Raw genomic sequence first — 19,002 nt, forward strand, 5'->3', positions numbered from 1 at the left:
ATGTACACACAGAGGGTGACTCCCACACTCCCAGTCAGCTCAGTCACCACGGCCCCACTGACCAATCACAGCCCATGCACGGCATCACCATGGTCACGCCATGGACATGCCCACATCTGCTCCTGTTACAGGTTAGTCTAAAAGCACTGAGTATTCAATTCAAGAGTAAACTTTACCATATGAAATCGGTAACCAGGTCAGGCTACCAGGTAATAGGGCTTACATCATAGTGGCCAAAACCCTAATGTTTTTCAGCTGACCAACCTCTCTCTCGCTGTGTCTCTCCAGTGAGGTGATGCAGGCCCTGCAGTCGGAGGTGTCCCAGCTGAGGAGAGACCTGGAGGTAGGTCTGGTCCAGCTGCCTCACCTCTCCCAGAGGATGGACTACTTGACCTCCAGATACAGACAGGACAGACAGGACAAGATGCTCAAGACCAGGCCCAGGACATCCCACAGTCCCACAGGGAGCAGACAGTCTGACCAACACCAACTCCAAGAAAGAAGACTGGATCTCCTCAGACACGGACCACAGCAAGAGCAAAGGTACTCTACACGACTGTCCACCATTATGCCTTCAAAACCAATTTGTTGATGCCTGCAAGTGCCAATGTGTAATTTAGTAGCATTTCAGTTAGCATGTAATTCAGATATTGCTTATATTACCATATAATGTTAGTCATTGTAAATGTAATCTAAACTAAAGTTTTGCGTTATTGGTCAGATGCTCAATTAAGTTCTTGGTCCATACATGTTACGAGAAGAGATGAAGAGACGATAGAATGAGGTGCTCCACCCTCTCTCTTTGTAAGTTATGGGCAAGTGTATGGGCCAAATGTCCCCTCCCCTTCTGAAATTCGAAAGATGCTAACAGCTGCGAAATCATGATTTGTCCAAATAACCAGTGACGACAAACCCAAGCACCGGAACTATTGCTGCTCATTATCAATCGATGCCAGTAATATAAAAACGGATCTATGGTACCATTTATGTTTACGTAGTCTGCCCACCAGAGATTATTGTAAATGTAAAGTTGTGTTTAATTGTCAATTTCATTGTGTACGAAGTTACAATTCCCTGGCCTGTGTATGGTCCTTTTTTCCAGGTATAGACAGTGTGGAGTCAGACCGCTCTGGGAACATGCTGCCATTCTACAGTACACCACTAGGTGGCAGGAGAGGGAGTAGCAAGCCCTACTCCTGCTCGGACAGACCAGGGAAAACCCAGAGCAAAAAACACTCCAATACAGGTTGGTAGTCCTGGTATTGACTTTCTCCTAATGGGTGTAAAATACAGGGAACTGTTGGAAAAACAAGAGTGATTTTTACATCCTTTGTGGCTCAGTTGGTAGAGCATGGGGCTTGCGATGCCAGGGTTGTGGGTTCAATTCCCACTGGGGACCAGTATGAGAATGTATGCACTCACTACTGTAAATTGCTCTGGATAAGAGCATCTGCTAAATGACTAAAACGTAAATATGTTTATCAAAGGATAAAATCAGTTGTTTAGTCAGATTTTGGCCCTTCAGCTTGCAGAATTTGCCTTAAAGTTGTCTTCGGTGGTCCTTAAGGTAGTTGTGTGTGTTTCTCCATCCCTCTTAGCATCAGAGGAGAACTGTTCTCTGGAGACTCCAGTCCTCCGGCCCTCCAGTCCTCCGGCCCTCCAGTCCTCCGGCCCTCCAGTCCTCCGGTCCTCCGGTCCTCCGGCCCTCCGGCACTCATACAAGAACCCAAGCTACAGATCTCCAGGGAAGGACCAGCAACCAGCCCACTCCTGTCCATGTGACACTGTCATGACTGGGTCTCATCATGACTACTTTATTCATTTCATTATCACGTCACAATTTAAAGCTGCACTATGCAGAAATCGCTCCGCCATTTCCTTGTTGCTAAAATTCTAATACTTTGCTTAATTTCAGTATACTTAGTACTTAGTCTTTTCAGCTGTTTGAAGCTGGTGTACAAAACCGAAAATAAAAGACACAAAAACAAAACTTAAGAACGGGAAGCATAGAAATAGCGCACATAGAATATATCTACCGCTTCTTAGACTTGCTTTCATTGGGAATGACATATCTATAACACACATTTCTATGTGAATTTGGTCGGGTTCCATGTTGCAGCTGTAACAGATTCATTGGGGATGTGATGTTGATGCTGTCTTGTTTCCGTTCTGACTTTCGTCATTGTAGCAGCACCAGGTGGGTGTAGAATGTCTACTCTAAGGGCAGGTATCCTGTCTCCTCTCAGCCTCTACAGAAGTCATCATCGGCTCCTCCTGTAGATTACCTGCTGGGTAAGATATGGTTTCAGCTTTTAATACCATCGTCTATTTGCCTTATTTGAATCCATATTTATCCTCCATATTGCGTGAACCTTAATCAGCAAAGACCAAACAGAAGAACAGCTTAGATGCAACATACCCAGGGACTATTCTACTGATGCTCTCTCTCAATTCAATTCAATTTCAATTTAAGGGCTTTATTGGCATGGGAAACGTGTGTTAACATTGCCAAAGCAAGTGAAGTAGATAGTAAACAAAACTCTCTCTCTCTCTCTCTCTCTCTCTCTCTCTCTCTCGCTCTCTTCCGTGGTCTCACAGTTTCTGTCTCACACCACGGGAGGAGGTCCACCCAGTCAGACTCAGCTCTACTGACCAGCAATGTGTTCTTCCAGCGGTAACTTCCCCCCCAGCTCTCAACCCCCCCCCCCCAGGACCGGAGGCAGAGCAAGCAGGCACAGGGCCAACAAGGTGAGGCTGCCACATGGAGATAGGAGAACATTCTTTCAACATCAATCGGTGCCAATCATGTTTTACCTGGTATTTACTGAGGTATTATGAGGTAACAAGGGGTTCTGTAAACACGTATTAATTTAACACAGCTCATACCCGTACTGTAATGGTTATGTCAATGAATTATACAAAGAATTGTAATCCTAAAGGAACCAAATAACTATTTGTAGGTTATTGTCATGTCATTATCGTTTTCTATGCCTTTTGTATGTAAATAAAACCTAAGTATGATACTGTGAGATAGAAGTGTAACATCAACAGGACATTGGGCAGGGCTATCGAGGCAGACCACAGTATGAAGAGGACTACTGAAAGATGGCCAAGAGCCTGTCAGCTGACCTGGCCGAGGCTGAGCTGTACAGGAAGTAATACGGCCTTCACCCACTGACGGGAAGGAACAACACTGGCTGGTAATAACACCCCGACTGACACACCTGAGATACTGCTGCTACTAAAGGGCTGCAACAGGATCAGCTAACCAGTACATTTAGGAGGGATTTTTGGTACATTTGTTAATACTATAATACTAGCTCTAATACAGCTAGCCATGGACTGGAGCTAAGGCAACTTCCAACCCAAAGCTAACCCTCATTACACCATCAGTTTACAATTTGAAAAACATTGAATGTATTTTAGTGAGGAAAACATGCTTTCCCAATGTTTAAAGTTTAAAGGTGGTCCTCTGTAGCTCAGCTGGTAGAGCACGGCGCTTGTAACGCCAAGGTAGTGGGTTCGATCCCCGGGACCACCCATACACAAAAAAAATGTATGCACGCATGACTGTAAGTCGCTTTGGATAAAAGCGTCTGCTAAATGGCATATTATTATTATTATTAAAGAAAATTGTTGTATTTGAGAAATTTGACAGAATCTGATCATTTATTTTGAATTCAATTTTTTATAACCATTTGGTGCCATTATTTATTTTGTAAATGTCATATGTTTTAAAAGAGGGGGCACCAGCGCTGCTCACACAGGAGTCTACCCTAACTATGTAACTATGTAACCGTTGGCTTGGTAACAACAACTACCTCAGTACTACTACTATTACTACCAGTATCATTCAGCCACCTCAACCTATGGCCGCAGAACATCCCTATCACATTGTTCTAGTGCTACCCAGCCAACTGTCCGTCCACCATTCCCCAACACAGAAGGACCGAGATTATGTTGATTAAAAACTAAGCCAGATTTGGAATATGACATTACAGAAAAGCCCCTTCACTTCTTTATGAGAATGGATATCGACTTTTGTTCTCTTAGCTAGAATTTGTTCACCTGACACCCTCCTGCCCAGTCCCTTCGTCCTGTGGATACCGCAGACAAAACCGTTGCTTATTGAGTTTCTATCAGACATCTTTGTGTTCCACTCGCTGTGTCCCAGCCTGGTGCCAAGTTGTGTGTTTTGTTGTAGAATATTCTGTTTCCCTGTTGTTCTCTTATGGGTGTCTGAGGAGAAGTATCCAGGCAACATGCCTAACCGTCCCGTCCCACATTTTTTTTTATACAGGTGATTTCCCTAAACCTAACTCACATACACACACATTGGCCTACACACATAAACACACACCCCTTCTCTTAGATATGATCTTAAACAACACAAAGCAGTTCCTTTTCCTGGGGGCTTGGGATCCTTTCATGCCCTGTGGTCATTTTATGTATCTCTCATTAGTAGGTAAGGAGGTCAGTTAGGGTGGGTTAGGATTGCTGTTCATGTGTAAACCACAAATGTAAATTTGACAGAGAAGTAATTTATTTGACCCTACTGTAAAGTAGATAATGTTAGTATGATAAAAACAAAACAAAAAACAGTTAGATTCAACTCACATCCACCAAACAAACACATCAGAAATACTGTATGGCAGGTCAAAACCAGTGGTGGCCAGATCAGCTCCGGGTCAACCCCTGATCCATAAAACGTCACTTTCACAGCTATCACACTGATACTGTCCATGTGTCCTCCCAGAGGTGTGAAACTGCCCTGTGGCCTTGAGGTGTCTGTTAATGCCTTGATTTCGCTAGTTGGATGTCCTCCAGCGAAGCCACCTACTGTATCTACCATTCTGCTCCCTCTCTGGGCTATGTACTGGCACCTCTGGGGGGGTGGACCATGGTCCACCGTGACATCCACATAAAGGAGCGGAAACTAGTGCAAGTGGATATCTAAGTGCTGTACCCCCACAGTGTTAAACCTGATCCCTACACAATCAAACACACACACTTACAACTTTAAGGACATATTGTGCAGCCACATTCAAACCTGAACTAAGAGGCACGGACCACCAACTTCTTCAGTCGCCTGCCACCGGTCAGTACTTGGTGTTTGTGTATGTCTTGTCATAGCAGTAGTGCTAACACACAATAGCACACTTTACACATTTTACACTTTACACGTGACAGTCACACCTGACAATAATCCGCCAAACTGCATGTGAATGAACCCCCATGGATGAGTGCTTCAACTCCTTTCTGCCTTGAATAAGTCCTTTAGGAAGTTTTTCTAGATAAGCCGTTTTGTTGAACTCTCATTGGGCAAAGGGAGATATAACTTATAGTAGCCATAACACCAATACAATGGGGCTGGAGATAGCCCAGTGGTTAAGGGTGTTGGGCGAGTTACCGCAAGGTTGTTGTTTTGAATCCCCAAGCCGACTAGGTGAAACATTTGTTGATGTACCCTTGAGCAAGGCACTTAACTCTAATTGCTCCTGAAAGTCTCTCTGGATAAGTGCGTATGACATATGTACTGATAGCGTATGGTGGCGTTCCCCAACTGGTGAAACACCAGTGATATTATTTGGCCTCCCAAGTTTTCTGAGCAAAAATATTTCTAATTTTCTATTTTTATTATTTTTATTGTTGGACAAAAAAGACTGTAAAAACACCAGCAAATCAGCTCCAAGTGATTGAAATTTTGGAAATCTGTTCCAATGTATTCCCATGCATAATAGAGAGATACAGTGGGGAGAACAAGTATTTGATACACTGCCGATTTTGCAGGTTTTCCTACTTACAAAGCATTGTTGAGGTCTGTAATTTTTATCATAGGTACACTTCAACTGTGAGAGACGGAATCTAAAACAAAAATCCAGAAAATCACATTGTATGATTTTTAAGTAATTCATTTGCATTTTATTGCATGACATAAGTATTTGATACATCAGAAAGGCAGAACTTAATATTTGGTACAGAAACCTTTGTTTGCAATTACAGAGATCATACATTTCCTGTAGGTCTTGACCAGCTTTGCACACACTGCAGCAGGGATTTTGGCCCACTCCTCCATACAGACCTTCTCCAGATCCTTCAGGTTTCGGGGCTGTCGCTGGGCAATACGGACTTTCAGCTCCCTCCAAAGATGTTCTATTAGGTTCAGGTCTGGAGACTGGCTAGGCCACTCCAGGACCTTGAAATGCTTTTTACGGAGCCACTCCTTAGTTGCCCTGGCTGTGTGTTTCGGGTCGTTGTCATGCTGGAAGACCCAGCCACGACCCATCTTCAATGCTCTTACTGAGGGAAGGAGGTTGTTGGCCAAGATCTCGCGATACATGGCCCCATCCATACTCCCCTCAATACGGTGCAGTCGTCCTGTCCCCTTTGCAGAAAAGCATCCCCAAAGAATGATGTTTCCACCTCCATGCTTCACGGTTGGGATGGTGTTCTTGGGGTTGTACTCATCCTTCTTCTTCCTCCAAACACGGCGAGTGGAGTTTAGACCAAAAAGCTCTATTTTTGTCTCATCAGACCACATGACCTTCTCCCATTCCTCCTCTGGATCATCCAGATGGTCATTGGCAGACTTCAGACGGGCCTGGACATGCGCTGGCTTGAGCAGGGGGACCTTGCGTGCGCTGCAGGATTTTAATCCATGACGGCGTAGTGTGTTACTAATGGTTTTCTTTGAGACTGTGGTCCCAGCTCTCTTCAGGTCATTGACCAGGTCCTGCCGTGTAGTTCTGGGCTGATCCCTCACCTTCCTCATGATCATTGATGCCCCACGAGGTGAGATCTTGCATGGAGCCCCAGACCGAGGGTGATTGACCGTCATCTTGAACTTCTTCCATTTTCTAATAATTGCGCCAACAGTTGTTGCCTTCTCACCAAGCTGCTTGCCTATTGTCCTGTAGCCCATCCCAGCCTTGTGCAGGTCTACAATTTTATCCCTGATGTCCTTACACAGCTCTCTGGTCTTGGCCATTGTGGAGAGGTTGGAGTCTGTTTGATTGAGTGTGTGGACAGTTGTCTTTTATACAGGTAACGAGTTCAAACAGGTGCAGTTAATACAGGTAATGAGTGGAGAACAGGAGGGCTTCTTAAAGAAAAACTAACAGGTCTGTGAGAGCCGGAATTCTTACTGGTTGGTAGGTGATCAAATACTTATGTCATGCAATAAAATGCAAATTAATTACTTAAAAATCATACAATGTGATTTTCAGGATTTTTGTTTTAGATTCCGTCTGTCACAGTTGATGTGTACATATGATAAAAATTACAGACCTCTAAATGCTTTGTAAGTAGGAAAACCTGCAAAATCGTCAGTGTATCAAATACTTGTTCTCCCCACTGTATATGTGATCGTATACAAATGTAAGCAAGGTTTAAAATGATGATGTTTTAGTCAAATATTAAATCTGTTTGGGCTTCTTGCTGTCAATTTCCAGTCTACAAATGATTTTTTATTATGTTCCGGACCCCTGACCATCCACTCAAGAAAATATCAGCCCGTTATTGAATGTAGTTGATGATCCCTGGCATATGGTATCCCTCATATTTTTTATTTATATGTATTGTGATCATGTCTCTGTCTGATAACCTCCCATTCTGAGGCATACATCTAATGACCCTTATCTTACCCTGGTGTTAATCTATCTATTAATATAATAACCTATCTGAAAGATAGGTTATTATATAACATACATTTGTTTTCTTCTTTTGTTGGCCGATTTGAGTGAGGTGGAATTACATGCAGGATCTCTGTGGTCTGCAATTTGTACAATACACACAGGTTCACAGGTTGGTTCCTGGAACTTCACAGTCCAGGTCAACTTCACGGTTGGTTCCTGGAAAACACTGGTTCCTGACAATAAAAAAAACATCAAGAACCAGGAACTTAATGCTCTCGCCTTGAATAGTGGACAATAGTATTAGTTTGGCTGAAACAAGGAAGGACATTTTCTGTCCTGTTTCCCCTATTTATAAAACGATCTATATGACCTCAACTTTCCATCACCAAGCCTTGGGATTAATCTGTCATTTATAGCTAGAGTTACAACTAGGGAAAGAAAGAATGTAAATGAAGCATCATATATCAGTTGTGTGCCATGGACAGGGGAACAGGTCTCACCTAAAGGGACAATTCTAATCTTGATGGAATCACCGATAAGGCTGTAATAAATCATAACAATAGAAATATGACAATTAGATCAAGTTTCAGATCTATCGCTGTAAAGTTTAATTTGCTCAGATTTCTCTCTTTGTCCTCAGCACACAAAATAGCCTTATTCACACGTGATCCTTTGGGATTTATATGTACACACCCACACCTGTACATGCTTAGAATTAGTAGGGACTAGTCAATGGTTCATATTTGCACCTTCAATTAGTTAAGGGGTTCTTTGAGAAACCTTTAATGGTTCGACGTAGCAAAGGGTTCCTGGAGGAACCCTGGAGTGGAAGCGTGGCTTAGTAGGAGTGTGGCTTTAATAAGATAGATGTTTTGTTTGGCCACCCGTTAGAGTAAATGTCATTCCTGTTCATATGTTCTGTTGTATTGTCATCACATGTTAAGGTTGAACACTGACAGTTTTGTAGCTTTAATGAGGCTAACAGAGGTGTATGAGGTCCTCAAATCTGAAAGTTCGAGTAGTTACCACTTTATTACTATACATAATCAGCAATGTGAATATTATTAATATTATATTAAAAAATGTAATATGTAAAGATATTCAAGGACGTTTTTTTAACGGGTGGCCAACAATATCTATCTGAAAGCCACGCTTCCAATAAGTTTGAACCTTTACACAGGGGTTCCTCGAATAGACCCTTTTCAGAACGGTTCCTCAAGGAACCTTTTTGAACTAGAAAGGTTCCACTGGTGTGGCAACCCAAAAGTTTCTTCCAGACGCCTTGTAGGATCTGACTCGGATAGCCAAGCATGACAGAGATAGTCACTGGGGAACAGGGAGTGTTCAGTTCAAGCTCTACCATTGAATTACATGTATAAAAAAGAAAAAAAAAAGAGGCATCTCACATGTAAAGAGGTGTCTGTGTCTTTCACATGTATATAGTTGTCTTTGTCAGTACCAAACAATTAACCTGCACTGTATGACTTGGAACAACTGGTAGTATTCACGTTTCTTCACATCTAAATAGAGAAGCTTGTGAGGTTAATAACATCCTTTATGACCAGACCAGTCATTGGCCCTTTGTATTCGATTTGAATGAATAGGGTAGGATAATAGGATAGGATGAACATTAATGTCACCTAGGGGGAAATAGTTTTGGACACTGGTACTGGTGTGGACTGTGGTGAGTAACAAAGTTAGCCTACTGGGTCAGATAATGGGTGATACTGAGGCCTGTGACCAATCAAATCAAGTGGCATATAGGCTAAATAACTAATTAAATGTTGGTGTTGTTCCCAACATATTCCTAGCCTGGTTCCAGATCTGTTTGTGTTCTTGTCAACTCCAAATATTTGGCACCAAGGCTTACACCCTGACCACATACTATACATTAACAACATGTAATGTCATGACTATTTATATAGATTGGGTCCTACTTTGACATATTTAAGGGAAAGTGACAAATTGATCTGACAAATTGATCTGTCAAATGAGCTGTCAGTTCCATTTCATTCAAGAGACAGTGTTTTAGGGGAAAACCCTCTGGCCAGTGGCTGTCCATCCATGAGAGGTGCCTTCCACAAAACTCTCAATACAGAAAGAAATAGGTCATGAAACACTGTATTGGACAAAGTGAACAGGAAGTCATGTCTTGTGGCTATGTTTTTGTGTCTTGCCACAACAATAACAGCGCTATAGGTGACCACCTTAGGATATATGCTTCTCTCCGTTTCAAAGGGTATGAAGGCCTACATTTGAGAGATAATTATAGGAATTCCCAACATTCCTGTCAAATGATTTGAAGAACTGTTTATCTTAAGTAAGCAACTGAGTAGCTGGCCTCCACCCATCTGGTGAAACAAATAAATCATAGCCCTTATAATGGCCTGGTATAGGCTAAATTAAAGCCTAGTGTCTTGCTTTTACTGTAGAGTTATGTTGAGCTATTATCTTGCTTGTAGGCTAGATTGGGCTGTAGCTAGCATACCATTCTCAAGTAATACTCACAGGAGGTGTAGAATAACACGTAGCAACACAGTATAACTCGCACGAATCTCTGGTTTATTGTACACCCTTGGTTGTACACTCTTAGAAAAACAAGGTGCTATTTAGAACCTAAAAGGGTTCTTTGGCTGTCTCCATAGGAAAACCCTTAGAAGAACCCTTTTTGGTTCCAGGTAGAACCCTTTTGGTTCCAGGTAGACCCTTTTGGGTTCCACGTGGAACACTTTTGGGGGTTTCCATGTAGAACCCTTTCCACAGAGGGTTCTATATGGAACCCAAAAGAGTTTTACCTCAACCAAAAAGGTGTTCTACCTAGAACCAAAAAGGGTTATCCTATGGGGACAGCCGAATAACCCTTTTGGAACCTTTTTTTCTAAGAGTGTAGAGGCAGGTGCTGTAGATCCAGCACAACAGGACATTATCCACCGTAATGCAGAGCCATGCAAGCATCATGTTACCATTATACAACCAGATATTCAACTCATCAACACACAGCATGCAGTACACAGATAGCACACATGAACACACCTGTCATATGACTGTAACACTATAGCTAAACCATTATACATACATTTACTTTACTGCCGTTGTTGACTAATGACAGTAGCCTTTTAATGGGGCACCATGTACACAGTGTAACAGTACACCTGTCTCCATCTAGTACTACAGTTGAGTAGGCTATCCTTCCTCCTCCTTCTCTGATAGGCCTGCTGGCACCCCGCCAGGGGGAGTGCTCACGCAACTGGGCTCTTTGGTATTCGCTGAAACGATAAAAGACTTGTAGTTTCACCCCCCCCCCCCCCCCAAAAAAAAATAAATAACCGAAAAACGTCAAAGTTAAGCCCCTGACACTACCCTGCAGTCATAATCAGAAATAACATTAGCCTACTATACATCTTTAGCCTCAAGGCAGAGGCTCTCCGGGAAGAATGGGAGCAACTGATTTTAAAGTGTTACAGCTTTTGCTTTTAATCAGTTTATCTGAGGTAAGAACATATCTTTACTAATTAGACCTACAAATAATGTGTTGCTTAAACAATCTTAGTGTTGATTATTGCGGTTGTACATTATATTGTTATTCTGCTGTGTCATTGTAACCATCTGAAAACATGCACATTGTATGATTATAGAAATGCACAGAGAGACAGAGAGAGACGTTTGAGTAATAAGAACGAGGGTTCTTTTGAGTAACACTGCTTTCAACGAGTGCCCGACCTTGGCTCAATGGACAAATTCATTCAGAGAGGAGAAGAAAACCTTGAGCTCACTGACCTGTCCTGAAATCTGTGTTGCGTGAAGAAAAAAATGTGCTGCCTCTCGGCCTCTCATGCAGGGAGAATATTATATATATATATGTATATATATATATATATATATACCATTTCAACGGTAGCAGTGGTAAATATTATTATTTACCACTGCTACCGTTGAAATGGCTTCTGTTAGCGTTTTTTTCAAAAACAGCTTTTTTGATTATCCAACTAACTATAGACGTTTGTGTTTGGTTTTCAGATATGTGGAGCGCAAAAAGGTAATTAAAACAACCCTTTATTAACTTTTTTAAATGAACTTTCCCACAGAATTGTTTGTGAGACGCACAAAATAACATTCTCTTTGATTTCACTGTTATTACACCATTATAAACTACATGCAAATAATAAGCCTAAAATTGATTTAATGATTTCTGTTCTTTCACAACTTTGCAGACATAACGTTATCCGTGTTCCAAGTGACCACAAAAAGTATGACAGTGCAATGGAGTCGTTACTCTGGCGCCAGCTCCTACAAAATCACTGCCACACCAAAAAACTCTCCTCAACCGTCCGCCTTCGCCCAGTTCAGCGGGAAATCCGTCATTGGCTCCGTTAACTCTCTCTCCGCCAATACAGTGTACACTATGCGGGTCGATGCCATGGACAAAGCGGGCAACGTCCTGAGCAGTGCAGAGTTGGAGGGGAGCTCAGGTATGCAGGCATAATGGCCATGTGTGTGCGTAATGATGATGATGATGATCATGGTGATGATTATGATGATGATAATGATAGTTATGATGATCATGATGATGGTGATGATCAATCAATCAATCAAATGTATTTATAAAGCCCTTTTTACATCAGCAGATGTCACAAAGTGCCATACAGAAACCCAGCCTAAAACCCCAAACAGCAAGCATTGCAGATGTAGAAGCACGGTGGCTAGGAAAAACTCCCTAGAAAGGCAGAAACCTAGGAAGAAACCTCAGGCTCTGAGAGGTGACCAGTCCTCTTCTGGCTGTGCAGGGTGGAGATTATAACAGTACATGGCCATTAAGGCCAGATTTTTCTCCAAGATGTTCAAACGTTCATAAATGACCAGCAGGGTCAAACAATAATCACAGTGGTTGTAGAGGTTGCAACAGGTCAGTACATCAGGAGTAAATGTCACTTGGCTTTTCATAGCCGGGCATTTAGAGGTTGAAATAGCAGGTGCGGTAGAGAGAGAGAGAGTTGAAAACAGCAGGTACAGTGGGGGGAAAAAGTATTTAGTCAGCCACCAATTGTGCAAGTTCTCCCACTTAAAAAGATGAGAGAGGCCTGTAATTTTCATCATAGGTACATGTCATCTATGACAGACAAATTGAGAAAAAATTCACATTCACATTGTAGGATTTTTAATGAATTTATTTGCAAATTATGGTGGAAAATAAGTATTTGGTCAATAACAAAAGTTTCTCAATACTTTGTTATATACCCTTTGTTGGCAATGACACGGGTCAAACGTTTTCTGTAAGTCTTCACAAGGTTTTCACACACTGTTGCTGGTATTTTGGCCCATTCCTCCATGCAGATCTCCTCTAGAGCAGTGATGTTTTGGGGCTGTCGCTGGGCAACACGGACTTTCAACTCCCTCCAAAGATTTTCTATGGGGTTGAGATCTGGAGACTGGCTAGGCCACTCCAGGACCTTGAAATGCTTCTTACGAAGCCACTCCTTCGTTGCCCGGGCGGTGTGTTTGGGATCATTGTCATGCTGAAAGACCCAGCCACGTTTCATCTTCAATGCCCTTGCTGATGGAAGGAGGTTTTCACTCAAAATCTCACGATACATGGCCCCATTCAATCTTTCCTTTACACGGATCAGTCGTCCTGGTCCCTTTGCAGAAAAACAGACCCAAAGCATGATGTTTCCACCCCCATGCTTCACAGTAGGTATGGTGTTCTTTGGATGCAAGTCAGCATTCTTTGTCTTCCAAACACGACGAGTTGAGTTTTTACCAAAAAGTTCTATTTTGGTTTCATCTGACCATATGACATTCTCCCAATCCTCTTCTGGATCATCCAAATGCACTCTAGCAAACTTCAGACGGGCCTGGACATGTACTGGCTTAAGCAGGGGGACACGTCTGGCACTGCAGGATTTGAGTCCCTGGCGGCTTGGTGTGTTACTGATGGTAGGCTTTGTTACTTTGGTCCCAGCTCTCTGCAGGTCATTCACTAGGTCCCCCCGTGTGGTTCTGGGATTTTTGCTCACCGTTCTTGTGATCATTTTGACCCCACGGGGTGAGATCTTGCGTGGAGCCCCAGATCGAGGGAGATTATCAGTGGTCTTGTATGTCTTCCATTTCCTAATAATTGCTCCCACAGTTGATTTCTTCAAACCAAGCTGCTTACCTATTGCAGATTCAGTCTTCCCAGCCTGGTGCAGGTCTACAATTTTGTTTCTGGTGTCCTTTGACAGCTCTTTGGTCTTGGCCATAGTGGAGTTTGGAGTGGAGGACAGAGGAGCCTCTTAAAGAAGAAGTTACAGGTCTGTGAGAGCCAGAAATCTTGCTTGTTTGTAGGTGACCAAATACTTATTTTCCACCATAATTTGCAAATACATTCATAAAAAATCCTACAATGTGATTTTCTGGATTTTTTTTTCTCAATTTGTCTGTCATTGTTGATGTGTACCTATGATGAAAATTACAGGCCTCTCTCATCTTTTTAAGTGGGAGAACATGAACAATTGGTGGCTGACTAAATACTTTTCCCCCCATTCTATGAGACAAGGTAGCACGTCCAGTGAATAGGTCAGAGTTCCATAGCCGCAGGCAGAAGAGATGAAACTGGAGCAGCAGCACGACCAGGTGGACTGGGGACAGCAAGGAGTCATCAGGCCAGGTAGTCCTGAGGCATGGTCCTAGGGCTCAGGTCCTCCGGGAGGGAGAGAGAGAGAGAGAGAGAGAGAGAGAGAGAGAGAGAGAGAGAGAGAGAGAGAATTAGAGGGAGCATACTTAAATTCACACAGGACACTGGATAAGACAGGATAATAACACCAGATATAACAGACTGACCCTAGCCCCCCGGCACATAGACTATTGCAGCATAGATACTGGAGGCTGAGATGATGATGATGGTAATTAGGATGATGATGATGTCTGTATCCCTGTGTGTGTATGATGCTCTGTTCTGCTCTGCTCTGACCACCAGCCCCCGAGGTACCTACCATTGAGCAGGCCTACTCCAAGCAGAGCAACAGCATCACTGTGCAGTTCAGTGAGGTGATGGGGGCGAGTGGCTACATCCTGCGAGCCGAGTCTGAGGTGGGAGACTTCTTCTCAGAGACCATGGTGACCAGCTCCCCCGGCACCGTGCTGCAGCTGCAGCCATACACTGACTACACCCTCAGCGTCATGTCTGTCAACAGTGCAGGACGCAGCCAGCCCTCATTACCCGTCCAGATCAGAACAGGTGGATGGTTTAGATACATACACCTGTTCACATACACCTGCTTAGATACATACACCTGTTCACATACACCTGTTTAGATACATACACCTGTCCAGGTTTATACACCTGTTCACATACACCTGTTTAGATACATACACCTGTCCAGGTTTATACACCTGTTCACATACACCTGTTTAGATACATACACCTGTTCACATACACCTGTTTAGATACATACACCCGTTCACATACACCTGTTTAGATACATACACCCGTTCACATACACCTGTTTAGATACATACACCTGTTCACATACACCTGTTTAGATACACCTGTTTGTGGCGGCAGGTAGCTTAGTGGGTAAGAGCGTTGTGCCAGTAACCGAAAGGTCGCTGGTTCTAATCCCCAAGCTGACTAGGTGAAAAATCTGTCGATGTGCCCTTAAGCAAGGCACTTAACCCTAATTGCTCCTGTAAGTCGCTCTGGATAAGAGCGTCTGCTAAATGACTAAAATAAAAAATAAAAATGTAATACATACACCTGTTTAGATACACCTGTTTAGATACATACACCTGTCCAGGTTTATACACCTGTTCACATACACCTGTTTAGATACATACACCTGTTCACATACACCTGTTCACATACACCTGTTCAGATTAACAAACAAAAAAAAGTATGTTTGTTACAATAATTAGAAAGTAAAAGGACAATTATCCCACAACTTTCAATCACTCTTCAACTGAAATTAAAAGTTGTTTACTTAAGACCGTAATGACTGTATCATGACTGAAACGCTACCTCTCCATACTGTCTGAAAGACAAAGGGCTGCTATCTCCTACCTAGAGTCATAATGGAGTGCAGTTTCACAGCTCTATTGTCATAGTGGGTGCCTGGGGTGGAAACTGTATCTCCCCATTTAAGCCTTAAAACATATCAGAATTTGAAAAGGGACACCATGAGAACTAGGTTCTCCTCTCCCCAAGGAGAACTGGACGTATCATAAGGACAGGAAAAATGATTATGTTTCACTAGCAAACAAAAAAGACTCTCTGTTTGGCTAGGTTTGTTTCCTTACAGGATAGTATTCTCTCTCTCTCTCTCTCTCTCTCTCTCTCTCTCTCTCTCTCTCTCTCTCTCTCTCTGTCTCTCTCTCTCTCTCTCTCTCTCTCTCTCTCTCTCTCTCTCTCTCTCTCTCTCTGCCTCTCTCTCTCTGCCTCTCTCTCTGCCTCTCTGCCTCTCTCTCTCTCTCTCTCTCTCTCTCTCTCTCTCTCTCTCTGCCTCCTTTCATCACATCCATCTATTAGTTTATTAATCTACCTTTTATCTCCCTTACCCCTCTTCAGTGGTGATGGCCCCACAGCTCAACTCCACCTCTCCCAGTAATGACACCATCCTGGTGACCTGGTCTCCGGTCGACCACGCCGTCCTCTACACCCTCTGCATCATCAGGGAGGGCTCCAACTCTCGCCTCAAACTCAACACCAGCGACCCCTTCATGACCTTTGATGACCTGGAGCCTGGCACCATCTACTGCATCAAGGGCACAGCCTGGGACCTGGACGGTCGCCCCGGAGACGACCTCACCGTGTGTCAGATCACCCGTAAGCATAGCAACTGGGTGTTTGGTTAATAATATTAACTTAATATACTGTAGCTTGTATTAAAACCTCTCAGGAGAAGTTTCAACATCTCCCGAGAGAGAGAGAGAGACCTGGCAAGATGCCAGAAAGGGAAAAGTTATTTATGCTTTGTGTGTAGAGACGCAGTACTGAACAATAGACATAATGTAACACATAATCAGCATATCAAATCAGTCCTTCAAATTGTCAAAACCTGGAAGAGTCACTTGGTGTGAGGAGTCTGCTATGGTGCTGGTGCAATTTTCCGTCATAGCCTGTCCACTAGTGGTAGGCACAGTTCATTAGAACCCAGGTATGACTGTAAATGCCATCTAGATGAGTGTGTCTATGTGAATATGTTCATATCAGTAAATGTATTTTTTTGTGTCGTTCTTTGAATAACTGTATGTGTCTCTCTGTGTCCCCACTAGGTCCTCTCAGCCCTGAGGCCATCCAGCTGTTCTTCACCCAGAGCAGGTCTGTGGGGTTGGCAGTCTCCTGGCAGATGGTGCGCGGGGCAGACGTCTACTTGGCCAGGACTTCTACTGGTCAGAACTGCTCTGCCTCAAAGATGTTCTGTACCATCATCCCGCTGAGCTGCGGTCAGAACCACAGTGTGACTGTTACTGCCGAGAACAGCGCTGGACCCAGCAACCCCTCTGACCCTCAGGAATTCATCACATGTATGTTTACCCCCTGACCCCTGACCCTTGACCTCTTACCTCTAGCTCTGACCCCTAACACCAAAATCCTAGCGATAAATCAAATAAAAGTTTATTGGTCGAGTATACAGATTTGCAGATGTTATCACAGGTGCAGCAAAATACTTGTGATGCTAGCTCCAAATGTGCAGTAATACCTAACAATAAAAATAATACACACATAATGCAGAAAAATAAAGAAAATGGTTATATAGGATGAGCCATAACAAGAAAACAGTATCACCATATAAAGTGGGTGAAACAGTATGAAAACTTTATTAAAGTGACCAGTGTTCAATGACTCTATGTACATAGGGTAGCAGTCTCTAAGGTGCTGGGTAGAGTACCGGGTGGTAGCCGGCTAGAACAGTGACTAAGGTTCAGGGCAGGGTACTGGGCGGAGGCCGGCTAGTGGTGACTAAGGTTCAGGGCAGGGTACTGGGCGGAGGCCGGCTAGTGGTGACTAAGGTTCAGGGCAGGGTACTGGGCGGAGGCCGGCTAGTGGTGACTAAGGTTCAGGGCAGGGTACTGGGCGGAGGCCGGCTAGTGGTGACTAAGGTTCAGGGCAGGGTACTTGGCGGAGGCCGGCTAGTGGTGACTAAGGTTCAGGGCAGGGTACTGGGCGGAGGCCGGCTAGTGGTGACTAAGGTTCAGGGCAGGGTACTGGGCGGAGGCCGGCTAGTGGTGACTAAGGTTCAGGGCAGGGTACTGGGCGGAGGCTGGCTAGTGGTGACTATTTAACAGTCTGATTGCCTGGAGTTAGAAGCTGTTTCTCAGTCTCTCGTTCCCAGCTTTGATGCACCTGTACTGTCTTGGCTGTGGCTCAGGTGGCTGAGGTCCTTGATGATCTTCCTGTGACACAGGGTGCTGTAGATGTCCTTGAGGGCAGGCAGATACAGTGTATTGGCATGTACTTGCAACACTACACTGTATCCCTACTAACACAAGTCTTTCCAGTGTTATTACAATGGTATGAGGTCAATGTAAGATGACCTTCAGAGGTGAACTCTGTATAATTCCCCAATGTTATTACTACGATTATAAGGTAATGTAATTTTATGCTAATATCTCTTGTCTCTCTCTGTCATCAATGTGCAATAGTAATGTATTTTATTACTATGGTATAAGGTCTATATGATATAGAGTCATGTCTGGAATTATATGTATATCGCTCTTGTGTCTCTCTGTCAGTCCCGTGCCCTCTGGAGCGTATCTGGGTAGAGGAGCGGCAGGCGGGCAGCTGCTGGATAACGTGGACTGAGATGCCCCTGGTGGAGTACTACATTGCCTTTATCAAGAGAGACGATGGGTCTGAAGAGCGTTGTAACACAACTGACACCACCTGTCACTTCCACTGCATGTGTGGCTACACCTACCTCATCACCATGTTCAGCTACAACCTGGCTGGCTCCAGTCCACAGGGAGAAGTGTTCAACTATACGACCGGTAAGAGTTATAATACTGTCCACACACACACACACACACACACACACACACACACGCACGCACGCACAAACACACAACACACAGACACACACACACACACACACACACACACACACACACACACAGACACACACAGACACACACACATGATGATCCAGAACAGCGCCGGAGAAGATGGCTGCCGTTTTACAGCCCTCTAACCAATTGTACTATTATGTGTGTTTTTCCGCGTTATTTGTAATTTATTTTGTACATAATGTTTCTGCCATCGTCTCTTATAACCAAAAAGAGCTTCTGGATATCAGGACAGCGATTACTCACCTCGCATTGGACGAAGATTTTTTCTTCAATGAGGCGGTCGCGAAGGATATTCTACAGACACCCGACAAGGCCCAGATCCCCG

General features: G+C 43.7%; 1 protein-coding gene across 1 annotated transcript in view; it reads left to right on the plus strand.

Annotated features, from left to right (window-relative positions):
• The window catches only part of LOC311098844 (fibronectin type III domain-containing protein 7-like), a gene marked incomplete at both ends in the record, with an annotated part of 29,929 nt that continues 10,927 nt past the window's right edge, over window positions 1-19,002 (plus strand). Inside the window, 11 exons of the mRNA XM_084139412.1 lie at window positions 1-131; window positions 289-343; window positions 465-543; window positions 1,103-1,246; window positions 1,599-1,786; window positions 2,712-2,748; window positions 11,846-12,103; window positions 14,590-14,850; window positions 16,177-16,434; window positions 16,884-17,135; window positions 18,345-18,599. Of these exons, the coding sequence (XP_083995538.1) occupies window positions 1-131; window positions 289-343; window positions 465-543; window positions 1,103-1,246; window positions 1,599-1,786; window positions 2,712-2,748; window positions 11,846-12,103; window positions 14,590-14,850; window positions 16,177-16,434; window positions 16,884-17,135; window positions 18,345-18,599 (1,918 nt within the window). The remainder of the gene's footprint in view (window positions 132-288; window positions 344-464; window positions 544-1,102; window positions 1,247-1,598; window positions 1,787-2,711; window positions 2,749-11,845; window positions 12,104-14,589; window positions 14,851-16,176; window positions 16,435-16,883; window positions 17,136-18,344; window positions 18,600-19,002) is intronic.

This window comes from Coregonus lavaretus, assembly GCF_964263955.1.
Source record: "Coregonus lavaretus genome assembly, chromosome: 23".
Lineage (NCBI taxonomy): Eukaryota > Metazoa > Chordata > Actinopteri > Salmoniformes > Salmonidae > Coregonus > Coregonus lavaretus.